General features: G+C 54.9%; 1 protein-coding gene across 2 annotated transcripts; it reads left to right on the plus strand.

Moving 5' to 3' along the window:
* Positions 1–1998: 1998 nt before the first annotated feature.
* Positions 1999–20092, plus strand: POMGNT1 (protein O-linked mannose N-acetylglucosaminyltransferase 1 (beta 1,2-)). 2 transcript variants are annotated; one of them, XM_036757888.1, is made up of 22 exons: positions 1999–2167; positions 2387–2571; positions 3232–3346; positions 3464–3579; positions 5766–5831; positions 5919–6032; positions 6182–6299; positions 6532–6630; positions 6921–7048; positions 7811–7881; positions 8047–8122; positions 10452–10535; positions 10635–10676; positions 10862–10920; positions 11326–11398; positions 11521–11649; positions 11912–12037; positions 18057–18121; positions 18234–18278; positions 18396–18531; positions 18758–18867; positions 19311–20092. In XM_036757888.1, the coding sequence occupies exons 2-22, from the start codon at positions 2452–2454 to the stop codon at positions 19402–19404; spliced, it is 1986 nt and encodes a 661-aa protein (XP_036613783.1). In that variant the 5' UTR covers positions 1999–2167; positions 2387–2451; the 3' UTR covers positions 19405–20092. The 2 variants fall into 2 exon arrangements, with proteins under 2 accessions (XP_036613783.1, XP_036613784.1); XM_036757889.1 differs by having other exon boundaries at positions 2066–2167; positions 3467–3579.
* The last annotated feature ends 829 nt before the right edge of the window (positions 20093–20921 follow it).

Below are 20921 nucleotides of genomic sequence, written 5' to 3' on the forward strand. Positions count from 1 at the left end.
AACAGAGGTTAAGTGACTCCTCTAAGGTCACACAGCTTGTGTCTGAGATGAGGTTTGAACTTGGGTATTTCTGACTACAGATCTATGAACCCCACCCACTACTTTGTGCTGCCTCAGTTACCTGAGCCTCCCGCTTGTTTTACCCTCTCCAATCCATCCAAGAGACGACATCATTCTGTAAAACTTTCACAGGTTACTGCCCATCTTAGTGCTCCCAAAGACCTTTCCAAACCCCAAGACAATTAAAAAAAAGAAGGAAAATCCAGTAAGTCCTCTCCCCCTGGGGTCCTCCCCACCAGCTTTCAGAACCCAGGGGTGCTTGGGGCCAACTGGAAGTTACCCCCTCAGCTTCTGGTGAGAAGCCAAACTGCCTGAGTAAGAACCAACACTTAGGGAGGGCACCAGGAAAGGTTAAACTAATTTTTTTTTACATTTTTTTTTTTGCAGGGGGGAAGGCAGGGCAATTGGGGTTAAGTGACTTGCCCACAGTCACGCAGCTAGTAAGTGCGTCAAGTGTCTGAGGTCGGATTTGAACTCAGGTCCTCCTGACTCCAGAGCCGGTGCTCTTCTCACTTCACCACCTAGCTGCCCCGGTTAAAATAATTAAAAAAAAAAGTTTAAGAATTTTGTAAAATGGTGTCTGCTTGTTAAAACTGTGTACCTATGGGTTTAGATATACATACATGTGTATATATATATATATATCTACATATATATATATATATATATATAGACACAAACAAACATGTATATTTGGTATTCTGTGCTTGACAAATAACAATTAAAATGAACATTCTGTAGGCAAAGAAGAAGATTGTATATGAAACAATGAATCTCTATAACAGATTGATGGCTTTAAAAAAAAAGCACACAAGATATTCCTGTCATGAGAATCCTACTGATGCTGTCTGGGATGCCCTCTGGACCTCCTCCTGGGCTTTTCTGTGTTTTAATCTGCTCCAGTGCCCCCCTGCTCCCACGTGGAAAATGTAAATCTCCTGCAGCTGAAATCCATGGGGGTGGGCAGTCAGTGGGATTATGATTTTGCACCTTTCTACCTCAGCGTCCTAATAAGTGGCATCTCCAGAGCTTGGAGGGCATGGCATCTACACTGGCATCTCCCTTAAGTCGAATTACTCCCCAGTGAGGTGGTGATATATTCTTGGTATTACCTCCATTTTATAGATGATGGATAGAGAGGAACAGGAACTTGTCTGACCTGTTTGGAAGTGACCCTGGGTAGGATTCAAACCCAGGACTTCCCTGACTCAAAGACTAGCACCCCACTTTCACTGTTTCTGCTGCCTTCCTGTTGCCCCTTGGAGCCCCTAAACCTTACTTTGAAGATCCGCTCCATCCACCCCGTGCTCTTTTGTGGGGCTTTGGCCCAGTCGTTCTCCGTCCGTGGGCCTCCCGTGTGCTCCCCTCTCGAATGGAGGGAGGTAAGGCGCTATGCTTGTGACTTTGAGTGAGTCACTTTCCCGCGCCGGGAAGCACCGGGCTCTCCCAGGAATCCCTGTCTCTTGATGTGTAAAAGTGGGAGAGGGCTGGACTCCAGGTTCTAACCCTTTGGGGTGCCACGGACCCCCAGGGCAGGGAGCGTGGGGAAGGGTGGGGGACCCCGGCTCCGAATCAGGCGTTTAAAGCGGACAATAACGGACCCTTGGTTACCATGGAAACCAATGCTGGGGAGGGGGGGTGATGCACGGTCCTCCCAAGCTTTCAAAAGCCCAGTTCAGGGGGCCTGGGTTAGAGCCCCCGACGCCTCGATGACGACGACGCCGGCCCGGGGAGCTAGCCTCGGAACTTCTCTGTCCCCCCACCCTCCTCCTTGGGCCTCTCCCGGGGGGCTCTCAGGGGCGGGGCCGGGGTCCTGACGGCTCCCCGAGGCTCCTCCCCCTCCCCACCCCCTCCCCCTCCTCCCTCGCCCCTCCCGCTCCGCGGCCCTTTAAGCCCCGCCCTCCTCCGGCCTCTGACCCAGCGGAGACCGGAAGCTACGGGCCGGGCCGGGGCTGGGCGGGGCGGGGAGGGGTCGGGAGGCAGCATGGAGGAGGCGGCTCGCTCCGGGCCCACCCGCTGCTGCTTCTGCCGCCGCCTGTGCCGCTGCTGCCGGCCCTGAGCCTGCCCGGGCTGTGCTGGGCCGGCGCCGCGGCGCCCCCTGACGGCCGTGAGTGCTCGAGGCAGGGGCGGGGGCGGTCGCGGGGGCGGGGACGCGGGGCTGGGCGGGGGGGGCTTCCAGGAGGGGTTTACGGCTGGGGCGGGGGCCGGGCATTTAGGGTTATTGCGAGGGGCCTGGGTGGGGGGGGCCTTTCCGTCTAGGGCCAGGCTGCCCAGCCTGGGAGGGGTGCGCTGAGCCCCTCACGGCTCCCCCCTCCAATGTCGCCAGGTGAGCAATGACGGGGGCCCCCGGGAGGCCCCAGTGAGGAGCCCGGGCCCCCGGCTGCTCCGGGCATGGACGAGTGGAAGGCCGGCCCCTCGGGGAAGCCCTTCGGGGCCAGGAAGAAGCGGGGCTGGTACCTGGCCTGGAAGTACCGGCTGACGAACCAGCGCCTCGTGCGGCGCCTCTGCCAGGTGGGGGACCCCCCTCCCCGAAGAGCCCCCTCGCCCGGGACCCAGTCCTGCCCCCTTGGTCTGACTCCCTCGTCTCGTGTGTCTTCACTTCCCCCCAGGAGACAGTACCCCTTTTGGTCCCCATCTTTGCTGAGCTGCCCCTATCCGATATGGGCCCATCTCTGGGCCTGCTTGGGCTTTGGGGGAGCTGGGAGTAAGAACAGCCCCAGGCCCCTGCCTTGTGGGGTGGCAGAGTCGGAGCTGATGAGGATCTTGCCCTCAAAGGGCTCCCAGGCTGGGGGTGGGGAGGCAGAGGAGCACAGGAGGGCAAGGTCCAGGGGGAGACCTGGGTTCTCAATAAAAACCAGTAAAGCAACATTGTAGCAGCTGCAGGAGGAGGAGGAGGAAGGGCCTCAGAGACACTGTCTGCCCAGGCAGAGATCCCCAGGGGGCTACCAGAATCAGAGAGACCTTCCCTTAGGGCTGGGTGGGCAGGGGCTGGTGGTAGCACTTAAGCGTCAGGGTTCTGGACTCCTCTGTTCAAACCAACCCCCCCCCCCCCACTGGACTTTGGAGAAGGTGGCTTAGTCTTGGTGTTTGCTCAGGCTGTCACTGTCCCAGGACCCAGAGGGCCTTCCCTTCTCAATGTCCCTTTGCTCCAGCTGCCCCTTTCTCCTTTAGACAGGAGCTGTGCTGTTTCTGCTGGTGACGGTCCTTGTCAACATCAAACTGATCCTGGACACACGTCGAGGGGTCGGCGAGGACAGCGAGGACCTGGAGTCAGAGCAGGACTATGGTTTGAGGGGGTGACCTGGGGGGGGGGACGGGGAGGCCCTGTGAGAGGGGGGCCAAGACCTCAGTGTGTGGGGCAGGAGAGGAGGGGGTGATCCTGACCTCTCACCTTATCCCCTAGAAGAGACCCTTCACCAGGAGCCCCCAAGGAGGGGCGCTGCTGGCCCCCACAGGGTACTGGATGTCGAGGTGTACTCCAGCCGGAGCAAAGTATACGTGGCTGTGGATGGCACTACGGTGAGTGGGGTGTATCTTGTTCCCCACCCCCTCCAGGTCCTAGGCTGGGGCCCATGTACCCTCAAGCTGCCTTTCCCAGAAAGGTTCTCTGGCTGCCTGGGAGGGAGTTTAACCAGTGAAATAGACAGACCCAGGGTTAGATCTTGAGCCTGAGAACTCCAGGAGGGCAGGGTCCTGGGGAGCCCCCAGGCTGGCAGAGGGGGCCCAGGTTCTCAATAAAAACCAGTAAAGCAGCATTGTAGCAGCTGCAGGAGGAGGGGCCCAAGGACAAGGGTAGCCCCAAGGCTACCAGAATCTGGGACGTCTTCCCTGAGGGCTGGTGGTAGCCCCAAGGAATGAAGGACCAGGAAGTCATTTCTACAGTGCTCTGGGAGAGTTGGGGGGCAGACAGGGAAGAAGGCCTAGGCCAGCCCCAGAGGGGCCTCCTCTGCTAGGAGGGGAGGCCTGGAAGCCCGGAGGCCTGCACTCTGACCTGACAGACTGGCTGTGTAACGCCAAGCAAGGCCTTTTCCCCTGGGACCCTCACTTTCTTCCTCTGCAAAAAGAACATGTGCATTTACTTGGGAGGTGGTACTGTGGCTGGAGCCAAGGACTCTGGGAGACAGAAGGGAGGAGGAAGCATGTTCCAGGGATAGAAAGGAGCCTGGCAGAGAGCTGGGGATGGGAGTGGAATGTCATGTCCAGGGAAAGCCAAAGGGCCCCTTTGGCTGAAGCCTAGAGTGTGTCAGAGGGGAACGATAGGAGATGTTTGGAAAGGTGGTTGGGAGCAAGAAGGATTTCAGGGTCAAGAGTGTGCATTTCATTCTACAGGTAGTAGAGAGCCCCAGAACCTTCTTGAGCAGGGGAGCGAGGTGGTCAAGGGAATCTCCAGTAGGAAACTTGTTTTGACAGCTAGGAGCAGGTTGGGTTGAAGAGTCAGTCGGTCGACAAACATTGATTAAGCACCTGCTGTGTGCCAGGCACTGAGAGGAGAGAGTAGAAGCAGGCAGATCAGTTAGGCGGCAATAGTCCAGGTAAGGGGGTAGGGGGGCTATGAGATTGGAGGAGGGGGACGGGTAGGAAGGGTACTTCCCAGATTGAATCTACCAAACTGAGTGACTCCCTTGACTCTCTCTGGGGGTGACTCACCCTTTCCATGGCTTTCACTATCTCTGAGGTCGAAAGCCCTCAAGGGGGAAAAAGGTGGAAAACCACAGAGTTTGGCAGAGCTGACCAAGCTTTGGACAAGTCTGTGTTATTTGTAGTGCTCCTCACCCATAGTCCCCTACCTCTGCAAGGGAGGGAAGGGGGGAAGCAAGTGCCTTGTCGAAGCCCAGCTTTGGGGCTGAGCTCTGTTACGATGGGACAGCCTCATTTCAATTGTTGCATTTGCGTGATTACATTGGTGAGGTCTGGTGTTTACCTGGTCCTTCAGACACACCGTGCATCAGTCCAGATGAGTCTTCTCATGCCTCTCTGCATCCCTCGTGTTTGCTGTTTCTTACTTTACAGGGCAGTAACATGCCCTTAACATGCCAAGGTAGAAGCAGATAGTGAGCTCCCAATAGCCTCACCTACTCAGACTCTGGGATGCTCAGCTCTGTCCCCCTTCTCCCCTGTTGTGTCACCAGCACCAAGAACAACCCGATCCCCTTCATTGGGGGAGGAAGCAGGACATGGTGCTGGCTTAGGATCCAGCTTCAGCTTCAGGCAGCACAGTGAGGAAATGGGCCTGAACCTTGCCCAGGGCTACCCAGCCCTTATAATTAGGATAGTAGTAGTAGCAGCAGCAGTGGCAGCGGTAGTGGTAGTGACAGCAGCCAGAGGAGCAGCAGCAGTGTCAGTTCTAATCCTAGTCAGCATTTGCCCAACACTCCATCCTGTTTGCAGACTGACTTTGTGGAAGTTGTCTCACTCCTCCTCCCCACCCCCACCCCCCCATCACAAGAAGGCAGAGCTGCTCATTGTCCTTAAGGTCAGTGATGCTAAGCAAGAGGGTAATAAAGAGCACAGAACTAGAGGCAGGAGAGCTGGATTCAAATCCTGACATGCTCCTTGCTGGCTGTGGGACCTTGGGCAACTTGCTTCAGCGCCCTTGGCCTCAGTTTCCCCATTTGTAAAATGGGAGCAGGCTGGATGAGCTCAGAGGTCTCTCAGCCTCAGCCACTGTCTGCCTGGTTCTTCTCACTGGTTGCCCCCTTCCCCAGGTCCTGGAAGATGAGGCTCGGGAGCAGGGCCGAGGCATCCACGTCATTGTTCTCAACCAGGCCACGGTGAGACCTGGGTCCCTCTGGGGATTGGGGAGCCTTGGAGCTGGATGCTGGAGCCTCACTTGGCTCTCTCACCTCTCAATCCCTCAGGGCCATGTGATGGCAAAGCGGGTGTTTGACACGTATTCCCCCCATGAAGATGAGGCCATGGTTCTCTTCCTCAACATGGTGGCCCCCGGCCGGGTGATCATCTGTACTGTCAAGGTCAGTGGGATCTCCCTGCCCTCGGTCCTGACCCAGCCTCCTGGTGGTCCTGGCCCTCTACTGGGCTGGGGGCAGGGAAGGAGCCAGGGTGTGGAATGGGCTGACCCTGAGGCTCAGGGGATTCCTGCCTAACCCAATCTGACCCCTAGGATGAGGGCTCATTCCACCTCAAGGATACAGCCAAGGCCCTCCTTCGGAGCCTGGGCAGCCAAGCGGGGCCAGTGCTGGGCTGGCGAGACACCTGGGCCTTCGTTGGCCGGAAAGGAGGTAAGGCAGCAGCACCTGCCATACTGTTGCCCCCATTCCCCAAAGGACTGGCGGGGACCTAGGCTGAGGGCTGGAGGCACTTAAGGCTGCAGAGTGGCATTGGGATTGCCTGGAACAGGGCAGGGGGCTGGGGCCATGGGGACCAGCCAGGAAGCAGGGTCTGGGATGCCTAGGCCCAAGAGCTGGGCCCCTTTCTCCTCTCAGCCCCTGTCCACACTCCTTACCCTACCAGGCGCCGTCCTTGGCGAGAAACACTCCAAATCGCCTACTTTGTCTTCATGGGGGGAGCCCATCCTGCTAAAGACGGATGTCCCGCTGAGCTCGGCCGAAGGTAAGACCAGCCAGCTGGGCTGGGCTGAAAGCTGGGGCCTGGGAGATGGAATGATGGGGTAAGGATGGGGTAAGGACCAGTGAGGGGCCTAGGAGCATCACCTGAGCCCAGGACTCACTGGATGCCTAGGCCGAGCCGGGGGACCTGGAGGTAGAGAGAGGCTCAGGGCCTCAAGGGGGCTAGAACAACCCGAGGATGTTCAGGGCTGGAGAGTTACTGCTGTCTGGCCTGGGTGATAGGAAGAGGAGGTAGGGGAAGGGCCCAGGCCAAATCCCTTCCATGCCCCCCAGAGGCAGAGTGTCACTGGGCAGACACGGAGCTGAACCGTCGTCGAAAACGCTTCTGTAGCAAAGTGGAGGGTTATGGAAGCGTGTGCAGCTGTGGGGACCCCACCCCCATTGAGTTCAACCCTGACCCGGTGAGTGAGCAGGGAGCTCAGGGATGGGATCTGAGGGCTGGGCTGAGTCTTGGGGCAAGAGCGGCTTGAGGGAATATCTCAGAGGGTAGAGTCCAAGCCAAATCTTGCTGTTTAGGGAAGAGGTGGGGGGATGGGCTTGCCCTGGGATAAGGACTTGGGCCAGAGGAATCAACTGAGACCACCAAGGCCAAATAGAGGAAAACAAGTGCCCTGGACACAATAGTGCAGATATTTGAGTGTGGGTCTGGACCCTCTCTGTTGTGGCCCTCCCATAAGCCTGCCAGGGGTCCATTTCACGGGGAGTCCTGGATTTCTCCAGACTTCTGGACACTCCCAGTGGGACACCCGGTCTGGCCACCTGTCTTCACTTCAGTGTTTGCATGGTACTTGCTGTGTCCAGTATGGCGACCACAGGTAGTGGAGAAGGAGCCTAAGAAAAGGGAATTTGAGATTCACAAGATGCCCAGTGACCGGGGAACTATGAGTATCTTACAGAAATGGAGACTGAGACCTATGTGTGGCTTGCCCGGGGTCAGGTCTTCTTGGCCTCAGTCCTAAGCTGTAGCTATCACACCACACTCTTGTCTGTAGCCCAGTATTAACTAAATAACAGTATTTCCCCTCACCTCTGAAATGGGAAGAGTTCACCCTGGGACCCAAGCACACAAAGGTCATATAAGACTCCCTGAGGCCTTTTCCCTTGGGAAGGAGAGGCCTCAATGGGAGCTGAATTCTAGTCTTCCTTTCCCCCCAACCCCCTAGCTTCCCAACAACAAGGTTGCCGATGTGCCTGTGGCAGTCATTGCGGGGAACCGGCCTAACTATCTATACAGGTGAGCCCTGGGTAGGGAGGTGGGACAACCTACCTCTATAGGGGAGTCCAGGGTGAGGGGGTACAGGTGAATCCTGGGGAGGGATCAGGCATACTCACCAGCACAGGTGATCTGTGTGTTGGGTGGAGCCTTGACGTCTGCTTCCCGTGTGGCTGGTTCCCCTAGGATGCTTCGATCTCTCCTCTCTGCTCGGGGTGTGAACCCCCACATGATCACGGTTTTCATCGATGGCTACTATGAGGTAGGTCCTTGGGCTGGAGGTAGAGCCAAGAATCTGACCCCCAGCAGTCTGACCTGGTCAATGTCTGCTCCTTACTAGCTGTGTCCCCCTGGACAAGGCATGTTCCCTGTTGGTAAAAAACAGAATAGCTTCTCCTCAGTGACTCTTCTCACTTGGAGTCTGGGACCTGGCAGCTCAGCCCTGGCCCCTTCTCTTCTGCAGACTGGGCTGGCCATGTCACGAGCACCAGAGACTGCCCGATCCCCTTTCTTTACTTTATAGAAGGATGCTGGGTGTGTAGGCTTAGAATCCCAGCTTCCAGACTCAGGTTCCCAATCTGTAAAATGGGCACTTTCACTCCCCCCACTCCTCTCTTGGTGCTATTGGGGAGAAAGCATTGGGTAGCCCTGGAGTTCACGAGAGGCAGGGCCTGGGCCCCGGAGTGGCATAGACCTCATCTCCAGCCTGCAGGGCACTTGTATTCCCCCAAGATGTACCCAGGACACCAGTAGTCACACAGCGAGTCAACAACTGTCTGTGGTGAGGCACTAGCGAAACAGTCCCTGCCCTCGAGGAATTTGCAGTTGAGGCAGAGGAGACAGCAAGCTTGCACATATAAGGAGAGGACAGATCATGTTACGGGGAGTCACTAGCAGCTGGGGGATCAGAGAAAGCCTCCTGGGGAAGGAAGAACTTGAGCTTAGCCTTGAAGGATGCCAGGGAGTCAGAGAAGGAGAGCATGCCAGGAAGGGGGAATAGTCAGGGCAAAGGCACTGAGGTGGGACTTGGGGTATGCTGTCTGAGGAACAGCAGGAAGGCCAGTTTGACTGGACTGCCTAGGGTGGGGAGGGGAGTAATGGGCAATCAGGCTCAGTAAAGGGCTTTGAACGTCAAACCAGGGTCTTCATTTGATCCTGGAGGCGATAGGGAGCCACCAGAGCTTGCCAAAGGTGGGGGGTGGCATGGTCAGACCTTGACTTTAGGAAGATCACTGTGACAGCTGAGTGAGGATGGACCAGAGTGGGAGAGCCCGAAGGCAGGCAGACTCCCAGCAGCTGTTGTAATAGTCCAGGTGTGAGGTGATGAGGGCCTGCACCAGGGTGGGGGCCGTATCAGAGGAGAGATGTTGGGAAAGCAGAAGAAAAGAGATTTGGAAGCTGATTGGACATAAGGGATGAGGGAGAGGGAGGAGTCAAGGTTTCAGCCCAGAGGACTAAGGAGGCAGTGCCCTGGACAGTCAGAGGGACATTGGAAAGAGGTAGTCCCACATTTGCTTTCTTGGAAGCCTCATCACCCTGTTGATTTATAGGGAGCTTCTGGTCCACTCAAACCCCCAGATCCTTTTCAAAACAAAGGCCTTCCCCTTCTTGCATTCATGAGGCTAATTTTTTTGAATCCATGTACAAGATTTGACATTTATCTTCAGTGAATTTCAATTCAGTGCAGTGCTCTATGGGGTGAGGGGCTCCTGTCTTCTTGGTGTCGTGGCCCTGGGGGCGGCAGTCTGAAGTAAAAGCCTCTGACTTCTTATCAGAATCATGTTGTTAAATGCATAAGACGAAATACATACCCTTAGAAAGGAAACGAATTCTTTTGGAATAGAGTTATCCCAAAGCCCACGGACCCCAGGTTGAGGACCCCTGCTCTAGCCTGGTAAGGTCCTTTTGGATTCTGACTCTGACATCTGGAGTGTCTCCCCTGTCCCTCCCAGCCTGGGTCATCTGTGAGTTTGAGAAGCAGATCAGGCCTCCTTTGGCCTGTAACCAAGTCATCGATAGCTGGCTGAGCCCAGCACTGGTCCTTGGAGACTCCACCCCAGCTGACACAGAACTACCGACAGCCACTCCTGGAGTGCAGCCAGTTCAGAATGAATCTCAAATTGTACTTTCATCCAACTCATCTCAGGAGAGAGCTTCCCAAGCTTCCTGAGCACAGGAGGGACCTGGCAGCATGGTGTTTTAGGAAGATTATTTTGGCTGCTGGGTGGAGGCTAGGGTGAGGTAGGGGAGGGGAGGACTTAATTAGGAAGCTTTTGCAGCCGTCTGGATGAGCATTAATGAGGGGAGGTGTGGGGAGGTGGCTGTGGGTGTGGGGAGCTCCAACTGAATATGGGAAATGTGGCATTGTGTGGGACCCAAGGGAGGAGTGAGAGAGGGTACCTTGAGGCTGGGTTGGAGGTTCAGATGTCAGGGATGGATGTCCATTCCTCTGGAGCTCTCAGGAGTTTAGTGAGGTCTTGGGCCTGGGAGTCAAGTGGGTAGAGCCAATGATCAATGCTAGGTTGGAGGAGAGGACCCAAGGGTTAGGGGGACTGCTCATCAAAGTGCTTGTGGCCTCTCCCACCCACCAGGAGCCCATGGATGTAGTCGCCCTATTTGGTTTGAAGGGGATCCAGCACACACCCATCAGCATCAAGAATGCTCGAGTGTCCCAGGTACTGCTCAAGAGGAGGGTGTGGTGGGGGCGGGGCAGGGGTAGAAGGGCTGGGGACCAGGATCCCACTCAGGCCTTCCTTCCCTTCCTCCCCACCCAGCACTACAAGGCCAGCCTCACCGCCACCTTCAACCTCTACCCTGTGAGTATGGGCAGTTCCCAGGAAGGTAGGGGAGAGGACACCTGGGTTCCTGGCCCATCAGGCCTGGGGGCACTGGGGAGCTGGAGACAGTGGGGCTGCTTGTTACCTGGGGCCAGGATGGGGCCCCTTGTGCCTGAAAGGCAGAGCCAGGGAATGGCCTATTGCATCTCCCATCCTGTCCTCAGGAGGCAAAGTTTGCTGTGGTCCTTGAAGAAGACTTGGATATCGCTGTTGATTTCTTCAGGTAAGGCTCAGGGGCCTCTGGATATGGCCCTGGTAGGCTGGCTTGGCAGGGACCTGACTCCTCAGGTGAGCCTGGAGCTGCAGGCCTGGACAGGGCAGGCTGAAATCCTAGAACCTGGCTTGGGCTTAGCTCCAGCTGCTTCAGGAGAGAGCAGAGCAAGCTGAGGTGGGCAGGGAAGGAAGGCTTCCTGGGATCCAGAAGGGAGGAGAATGCCTGAGCTAACCACTGGGAGTGGGCCCATCCAGCTCTCCATTCCTCTTTCCATTCTGTATTGGCCTGGCCCAAGCTGGGGGCCAGAGCCCAGGGCCTTGCCACTGAGGGCACCTTGAATGGCAGAAGGGACTGGGCCAGAGACAGAGGAACACCTCTGAGCCTCAGAAATCTCTTCCCCTCTGTTCCCTTCAGCTTCCTCAGTCAGTCCATACACCTGCTGGAGGAAGATGAGTCCGTCTATTGTATCTCTGCCTGGAATGATCAGGTGGGGCCTGGCTGGCGTGGCGGCTTGGGGGAGGGGGAGGGAGAGGCTTGGTGTCTGTGTGTGTATGTGGGGGGCCATTATTGCAGCTCCCCGCAAGACTGACAGTCTCACCTGGCCCCCAGGGCTATGAGCATACAGCCGAAGACCCAGCTCTGCTCTATCGGGTTGAGACCATGCCCGGCCTGGGCTGGGTGCTCAGGAAATCCTTATATAAGGATGAGCTGGAGCCTCGCTGGCCCACGCCAGAGAAGGTGAGCCCCCTGATCCAGAATCCCAGCCTCATTGGCCCCCCCCACCCCGGTTCCTTCACCGCCTCTGCCAGGACCCTGTTGCTACCCAACCCTCTTCACTGCCACTCAGCCACCACACCTCCCTACTCAGGGGTTTCTCCATTGTGCCTCAGTTCCTCTACCCCGCCTCAGTTGCCCTACCACCTTGGGCAGGGATGGGATGGGGGCTCTGAAGGGCAAGGATGAGGCCTGACTCAGTGCTTCCTCCACCTCCCCCCGTCAGCTCTGGGACTGGGACATGTGGATGCGGATGCCTGAGCAGCGCCGAGGCCGCGAGTGCATCATCCCAGATGTCTCCCGTTCCTACCACTTTGGCATCGTGGGCCTCAACATGAATGGCTACTTCCACGTGAGTGAAACCCTAAATGCGCTTGTCTCCTCACCCTCATGTCAGCCTGTGTCGATGGAAGTGTGACCTCACTCCATGAATTCATTTCAGTTAGCACTGATGAGGCACCTACTGTGTTCGGGGCACTGGGCAGAGCAATGGGGATACAAAGACAAAGTGAAGTCACCTCTGCCTTTAGGTTGCTTAAGCAGAAAACATTGGCAGGCAGAGGACATGGGCAGCTGGAGAGAATGGAAGGAGCCTGTGGGAAGGAGGGGGTCCCTAGCCAAGCCTTGAAGGATGCTGAGGGGACAGGGAAGGTGAGGAGGGCATCCCAGGCCTGGGACAGTTCGTGGAGATAGGCAAAATCAGAACCAGGATAAGATTGGGATACCACCATGAGTGCGGTTGGGCAGGAAGGGAGTATGGGAAGGTTAGTCACGGAGGGAAGTCTGGCTAGAGCCACACTGCCGAGCGCCTCTGCCTCATCCGGGCTGAGGATTTTTCACTGGATCCCAGAACCACTAAAGACTTTTGATCGGGGCAGTGACTCAGGCCAAATTGTGTACATGCCTGGCAGCTTGTTGGGAGACTTGTTGGAGGCAGGAAGACCATAGAGGTGGCTGCGACTGGGAGAAGTGAGGCTGATGGGAAGGACAAGGCTTGGGGATGGGGGGGGCGGGGTGGAGTTGTGAGTGGAGCCAGGTGCCTGGAAGGATGGATGTGTTGCATTGGAGATGCCCCTGGGGACAGCCAGCTCCAGAGGCCTGGCAGGCAGTCGGAGATGCCCGACTGAAGCACAGGAAGGAGAGACTGGGCTGGATCTCCATCGGCCATTTTTGTTTTCTCCTTCCCTGGCTAAAGTTCATTTCCTTAGTAGAGAAAAGCAAAGTAATAGTCGAGTAATCAACCAATCAATAAGCGTTTATTAAGTACCTGCTTTGGGCCAGGTACTGTGCTATGTGCTGAGGCTACAGAAAGAAGTAAAAGATGGCCCTGCCTTCCAGAAGCTGACAGTCTAATGGGGAGACAATATACAAACAGATGGCAAGCTCTATGCAGGATAAAGAGGAGGTCATTAACAGAGGGAAGGCACTGGGACCGAGAGGCTGGGGATGGCTTCCTGTAGAAGGTGGGACTTCGAGAAAGCTGGGGAGGTCAGTGGTCAGAGCAGAGGAGGGAGAGTGTTCCAGGCATGGGGGACAGTCCTAGAAAATGCTCAGAACCAAGAAATGGAGGATCTTGTTCAGAGAACAGCCAGGAGGCCAATGTTTCGGGATGAGGTTTTGAGAAGACTGGAAAGGGAGGAGGGGGCCAGGTCAGGAAGGGCTTTGAAGGCCAGACAGAGCATTTCGTATTTGGTCCTAGAGGCAAGAGGGAGCCACTGGAGTTTATTGAGGAGGGGGTGACCTGATCCAGCTTGCACTTTAGGAAAGTCACATTTGTGGCTGATGGAGGTTGGACCAGAGTGGGCAGAGACCTGAGGCAGGCAGACCCACCAGCAGCTATTGTGAGGTGATGGGGGGCTTGCGCTATGATGGTGGTGGTGTCCAAGGAGAGAAGGGGGCATATTCAGGAGATGCAGCAAATTGGGTATGGGGGTGAGAGATGATAAGGCCAGAACTCCTAGATTGTGAGCCTGGGGGTCTGGCAGGATGGTGGGGTGGGGTGGGTTAGGGGGAAAGAGAATGAGTTCAGTTTTGGGCATAATTGAATTTAAGATGTGTACTAGACATCCAGTTTGACATGTCTGAAAAGCAGTTGGAGATGTGAGAATGGAGGTTGGCAGAGATTGGGTCAGAAAAAGTAGTTTTGAGAATCCTCAGCATAGAGATGGTCATTACATCCATGGGAGCTGATATCACCAAGTGAAGTGGTCTAGAGGGAGAAGAGAGGAGGGTCCAGGACAGAGCCCTGGGGGACACCCAAGGTTAGAGGGCATGATCTGGAGGAGGATCCAGCAAAGGGGAAAGAGGAGTGGTCAGAGAGGGAGGAGGAGAACCAAAAACCAAGAGAAGAGGAGAGAGCGATCAACAGTGTCAGAAGCCACTGAGAGGTCCAGGAGAGTGAGGACAGAGGAAAGGCCCTGGTTTTGGTAGCTAAGAGATCCGGTAACTTTGGAGAGGGCAGCTTCAGTGGAATGAGGAGGTCAGAAGCCAGATTGTAAGGGGTTAAGAAGAGAGGGAGAGGAGAGGAAGAAGAGGCACCAGGTATATACACCTTTTTGAGGGGTTTGTCCACAAAGGGCAGAAGAGACATGGAACGATAGCAGGGATGGAAAGATGAAGGCGGGTTTTTTTCAGGATGGGGGAGACATGGGCATGTTTGTAGGCAGTGGAGAAGGAGCTGATAGCCCTGTCTTCCTTCTGTCCTCCATGGGCTTTGTCCCCTCCTCCCCAACTAGGCATCCTGTCCCTTCTTTGGGCTTTTTCTCAACTCTGGCTTAGCTCAGGAAGTCCCTTTTGGTTGTCCTTGGCATCCATCCTCAATCTAAGCTTCCTCTGGCTTTCACACCCTGGAACATGGTTCTTTTTTTCTTTTTCTGCAGCTTTTACTGATGCCTTTTGTTTTTCACTCAAATCATTTCCAGATAGATAATTCCACCCCCCACCTCGAGCCTTCTTATTGTAGACAAGAGCTCAGCCATTTCAGACACGTTAGATGGTTTGGGCCACATTCTGTACTTGGAGTTCCTCGTATGCATGATAGGGGGCTATGTTCTCCCTGTTGCCTGTCATCCGGCACAGTTCTTAGAAGACTGGGCCTCGCTTTTCTATTTGTTCTTCACCTTTCATCTTCCATACTGTCTTTCAGAATGAGCAGTCAGTGAGTGCCCTGTGCCTCCCCATCGCTCCCTTCACACCGGCTTTTCCCTTCTTCTTTCTCAGCAGAATCCTTTCCCCTCTTCTCTCTTGGGCTAATTTTAGGGTGTGAGATCTTATACAATCTTTGTTTGTCTGGACACATTTTAAATCATCTTTCTCAAAATCTTGGGCGCTAGTCAGACTCTGCCAAGCTTTCCTCTCGTTTTCCCTTGTTTCTTCCTTTGGCCTTGATCAGGTCCAGTGCAGGAAGTCCCTCCCACACGTCTTCCATCTTTTGGAAGACGCAGCTAGAACCAGCTGGATTTGTGCAGACATCCAAAACTGGGGGGTTTGTCGCTGGCTCTTCTTGGTATTTTTTCCTAGGAAACACCAGACCACGTTTCTGCCATCGTTGTTTGCTCTAGAGTCCTGGGTTTGGCAGATCTCTTGGCGGGTGAAGGGACACCCAGAGTTTTACCCTTCCCCTCTTAACAAAATGGCTCCTGGTGTGTGGGGAATGGCCACTGCTGCAGCAGCAGAGGGCCAACCATGGCTCAGGTCCCCACGGAAACTTTGTGGGGCTTGTCAGCAGCTGATTGATGCTATAACAGATGCAGGGCGTTTGTTGTGCCATGAGGGGTGTTTAGGGTAGTGGCTGGCAGAGGCTGTGACTGCCTGTCATCCTGGCCATGGGAGGTGGGATGGGCACTAGGCACCAACCAGGCCCGAGTTGCAGCAGCTGATCAGGGCTACTTTAGATGCCCAGGAAGTTGTCCTACACAGGGGACATCTCAAACAGCAGCTGGTCTGAGCAGCTTGCCCTCTCATCCTGCCTGCTGGGGTTGGCGGGGGGAGGGGAGGGTGGTTCCAGCAGGGGTTGCCTGCTGGCTGGACATGAACCAGCTGTCCCACTTCCTCCTCAGTAGCTGCTGCTGCTGCCCCTTGGGTCACAGGTGGTGGTTCAGCAGGCTGACCGTGACAGTGGCTGTGTAGGCTATGGCACAAGAGCCCTTCTGCATAGGCGGTGAAGAGGCTTAGGCCAGACTCGTGCTTCACTGCCCACTTCAGGGAGGAGCTGAGTGACGGTCACTGTGGTGGGCCAAGGGATGCACTTACAGCCTGCTTCTGCCCCCTCAGCACCCTTCCCTCTGCTCTGAACCCTCCAGACCTCATGGCTTTACTCGTCACCCTGCTTCTGTGCTTGAAGGACCACTAGGTCTTTCTTTTTCTTCTTAAAACAAGTCTTATCATTGTCTATTTTTAAAAAATATATCACCAAGATTTCCCTCAGTATTCCTGCTTCCCTATTCTTCCCAGAGCACCTTCCCATATAACAAATAACATTTTTAGAGAAAAGGAAGAAAAGAAAAAAAGTCAGCAAAATTGATTAGTACATTGATTGTGAAGTTTTTAATGCCCTAATACATGGTCAGTTTTTGTGACGGTTCCACATACAGCTGACAAAAAAGGGTATTCCTTTTTATTCCCATTCATTTTTCTCCAAAGGTCTGCGCGTACATTTTCTAAAATTCTCCTTAGTTTCTTCATCTCCCTAATTTCTCTTATTTTACTGTTAGATTTATTTAGTTCTGAGAGGGGAGAGTTGAGGTTCCCCACAATTATAGTTTTACTGTCTATTTCCTCCCGTAACCCATTCAACTTTGAAGAACTTGGATGCCCTGGTGCCTAGATGCTTCATGTTGATAATACTTCATTGTCTGTGGTGCTTTTTAGCGAGATGTGAAGCTGATTAATACATTAAAAAGTTTTTAAATATGGGTAGCGTACCATAACTGAGGAGCTTCTGCCTCTGCAGAGAGGTGGTGAGGCGAGTGCATCCTTGGAGCCACAATTGTTCCTTGGCCGTTGTAGTCATCATGATGCTGGTTTCTTGGCTCTGCTGACTTCTGCCTGCACCAGTTCATGTAAATGTTTTCATGATTCTCTGTATTTATCTCACTGGTTGCTTCTTAGAGCGCAGTGAGACCATATTACATTCATGTGCCATACTACCACCGAGTCATTCTGTTTACCCTGCACCTGAACATCCTGTTCGGTCTTTTCCAATTAAAGGTGAATTCCTTGAGAGCAGGCACTGTGCCAGTTTGTTTTTTCTATTTGTATCCCTAGTTCTTAGCACAGTGCTTGGCATATGGTAAGTTCTTGATAAATGCTCTTTTTTTATTCCCCTCCCTCTTCACTTTGACCCAGACAGGTCTATTTTTACTGGCCTTTGTGAGGTGAACTCCATCCCTGGCCAAGAGCCCAACAGCTCTGGATTTTAAGCGGTGGTCCATAAATCCCACCCCCATTCTCAGGCATTATCTTCTCGGACGAGCTGTCCTCTTCAGAAGTCTTTGATGGGCAGTAGTGAGATTTTAGTTCCTCCAGGGTTCTTTTGTCCCCATGTGAATCAGGAGAAGTGAAAATTTCACAGGCCCCAGGGCCCATGGCAGGCCTTGAACTGGTTTTGTTAGGCAGACAAATAGTGGCCTGGGCAAGGACACTTCTCCCTCTCTCCCATCTCCCCCCCTTCTTTCCCCCACACCTGTTGCTTCTGCCTCTGCCCCTTTCTGGCCACCTTTTTGCAGTATGAGAAGCAGCTTTCTCCAGAGATGGTCTAGCCTTTGCTCCCTCCTCCCCCTAGGAAGAACCTCAAGCTTATTTATTGCTTAGCTCCAGATGTTCTCTGGGTCACGTTCTTCCAGCCTCTGGCCTCCTGACATGGACCTTCTTCCTCTGCCTCTACAAGACCCCTTTATTTGTTGTCTTTTTGAAGCAGTATTTCTTTTCTGTCAAGGAAAGCTTCTTTTCTCAATTCCTCTAGTAACCTAGAGAATGGAGAAACTCTTTTCTTCTAGGGTAGGGACTGATCCGCTCATGTATCGCTGTGACTTGTCACCAGCAGAAACACAAACGTACCATGTGTTCTTCCTGAGGAGTCCTCTCTGCCCTCCATACCTGCTAGAAGCAAGATCCTTCCCCCTTTGCCATGCCTCTGGGTAACCATGGTGGCTGGCTCTGCCCCCACCCCCTGTCAGAGGACTCCAGAGCCAAGCATCATCCAGTATGACGCTAGCTTTCCCAGCTGTCTTTGAGTGGCATTTAGTGGAGCTGGGTGCAAATCCAGGGATCCTTCCACGTCCCCAAGGGGGCTTCTTCAGTGGGGAAGGGAAAGTTGCATGGAAACACGTCAACTGGGGACAGTTCACCCCACCCTGATCTTTGTCCCACAGGAGGCCTACTTTAAGAAGCACAAATTCAATACGGTCCCCAGCGTCCAGCTCCGGAATGTGGACAGGTGGGGATGGGATGTGGTGGGAGGAGGTCCTTTCCCCTGCCCCTGTCCAACCCTCCTGGCTCCCCCGAATAGCCCAGGGTGGTCCCTGACCATGCTGTCCCTCTCCCTGTAGCCTGAAGAAGGATGCTTACGAGGTAGAGGTCCTTCGGCTGCTCAGGTACGAGCCCTGTGGGCTTGTGGTGGGGGAGTGGAAGGTGGGGGTGGGAGGTGCTAGGAGGACAGGGGAAGGGGAGAGAGACCATGACCTGGCCTTTATTGATACCCTTGTCCCCAGTGAGGCTGAGGTCCTAGACCACAGCAAGGATCCATGTGAGGATTCGTTCGTGCCAGACACCGAGGGCCACACATATGTAACTTTCATCCGCATGGAACAGGATAATGACTTCACCACGTGGACCCAGCTTGCCAAGGTGCCCACTCGTGATGCCTCCCTGTCAAGCACCAGAGCCAGAAAACTTCTGAACCCTTCTCCCCATTTAGGAGCCCTCTATCTGTCCCCCAGAATCAGTTCCCTGGGACCTTCCATCCCAGGCTGAGATTGAAGCAGGCCCTTAGGGTGGCAAGAAGAAGTCAGGGTGGGGCTCAGCGGGGAGGGGTGCAGAGGTGGCCTCTGACCTGGATCCTCTCCTCCGGCAGTGCCTGCACATCTGGGACCTGGATGTCCGAGGCAACCACCGGGGCCTATGGAGACTCTTCCGGAAGAAGAATCACTTCCTGGTGGTCGGCGTCCCGGCTTCCCCTTACTCGTGAGTGCCTTCTCATCCCTTATGCTTGCCCCTTAGGGTCTTAAGCCCAGAGAAGGTTCATCAGTTAGGGATGGGAGTGGGGGGGGTGGTGTCCTAGGGGCTGCCTTAAGTATCTGAAGGGCCAGGAGGAGGGGCTAGGCTCATTCTGCTTAATCCCAGAGGATGCAACCAGGAGCATCGAAGGTAGATTGAGGCTGGATGTCTGGGGAGAGGGTTCGGGCAGCAAGGGCATGGGGGTGGGGAGTTCACTTACAGCAGGACATGAGAGCAAGCCCCAGAACAGCTTGGGCTTCCTGGCAGGTGATGAACTCCCTGTCCTTGTCTCAAGGCAGAGAAGCTAGGTCCTCCTTGTTGGGGACATGGCAGAAGGGATTTTTGTTCATATGTGGGTTGGACCTGGATTCAGCTCTGAGAGCCTGAGGCAACCTCCTGTCTCCCCTAAGGGTGAAGAAGCCACCATCAGTGACCCCCATCTTCCTGGAGCCACCAGCAAAGGAGGAGGGTGGGGGGCCTGGAGGAGCCATGGAGCAGACGTGAGGGGCTGCCTTCCAGGCTGGGCCCAGGAAAACCCCCCCAGTGCTCACCCCTCTGAGGGCTGGAATCCCATCTGTTTTTAACCCAAGACTGTTTACTAATTCCCTAGGGAGGGGGTAGTGAGGAGATGCCCGGCCCCAGTCCTGGCCCTGAGCCCTGCCCCCAGTTGGGGACGGGTGTGTGTGTGTGTGTTATTTATTCACTTCTTGGGGATTCTCCAAGGAGGAGGCTGGGGTGGGGGGCTAAGCTGATATGGGGCCGAGGAGAATTCCTTCCACAGCTGTGCCCTCACATTTGGGCCATGGGATCTGAGCCAGGGCTAGACCTTATGGGAGGTGTGGGGGTGCAGAGCCTAATTTATTTATTGAATGTCCCAGGATATACCCTCCTTTCCTCCTCCCCTTCCCCAGGTGAGGCTGTTGGGGAAACCAAGGCAGCCGTGGGTTCTTCCTGCCCACTTCTAGGGAAAGGGAGGGGGAGTACTCTGCTCATCCCTGTGAGAGCTGTGTCCAGGGAGGTTACTGCCCTCTGCTGAGGGTGGAGAGGTCCTCAGCTCTTGGCTCTTACTCAGGAACTGACCTCCCTGGATGGACACAGATAGCCTGGGGCAGCACTGCCTCTGCTCTGAGGCCTCAAGGCCAGTGTCCAGTTGGATAAACTGACCATTGATTGATTAAAAAAGGAGAAAACACCCATGCATGCGTGTGTGTGTGCGCGCGCGAGTGTGCATGTGTGCCTTCATGCTGGCCCCTTGGCGTGTCTGCTTGGCTGGGAGGCAGCTGCCAGTTGTGTGGGACGGAGGTGGACGGCCAGTTTCCCACTGAGAAAGGAGCTGCCTAAAGGAACCCCATTGGGTCTCTCAGCCCTGCTATCATCTGTTCAATGGGATCATAGACCTCAGAGGCCACTTACTCCAATCCCCCCTTTTTACAAGTGAGGAAACTGAGTCACAGGGAGTCCAATAGTGAGTGTTATGGAGCCAGGATGTCAGCCCAGGGCCCAAATCCAGCTCTAACCACTGAACTACAAAGTAAATGGCTGAGGTGGGGCTGCCTTCTGTCCTGCTCCCTGGGCCTCCTGCCTACACATCTCAGTGATTTCGAACACCATTGCCCATCCCCCACCAAGCAGTTCCTTCTTCTCATGCCCTTCAACCCCACCCATCCAACTTCCCACCCCTGCCAGTGTGCCCTCAGGAGCTCCTGCTCCATCGATAGCAAGCTTGCTTTCACCTCAAGCCTTTTCCTTTCCCATGCTTTCCTGAGCTGTGGCCATGGGCACCGCCCCCCACCCTCCCACACCCCATGTCCTCCCTGGCTTCCCTTTGCAGCTCTGTCTGTGCTATGCTCCTTTCTCACCATTGCCTCTAGGTTCTCCACCTCCCTCCCTCATTCCTCAGAATCTTCCCCTTTGAAGACCATAAAATCCACATCCACAGCCTGGGAGCTGTTGGTTACACACCTCTGATAATTCTTTTTTTGAGGCAATCACGCTAAGTGACTTGCCTAGGGTCTCACAGC

The sequence above is a fragment of the Trichosurus vulpecula genome, chromosome 4 (genome assembly GCF_011100635.1).
Source record: "Trichosurus vulpecula isolate mTriVul1 chromosome 4, mTriVul1.pri, whole genome shotgun sequence".
In the NCBI taxonomy this organism is placed as follows: Eukaryota; Metazoa; Chordata; class Mammalia; order Diprotodontia; family Phalangeridae; genus Trichosurus; species Trichosurus vulpecula.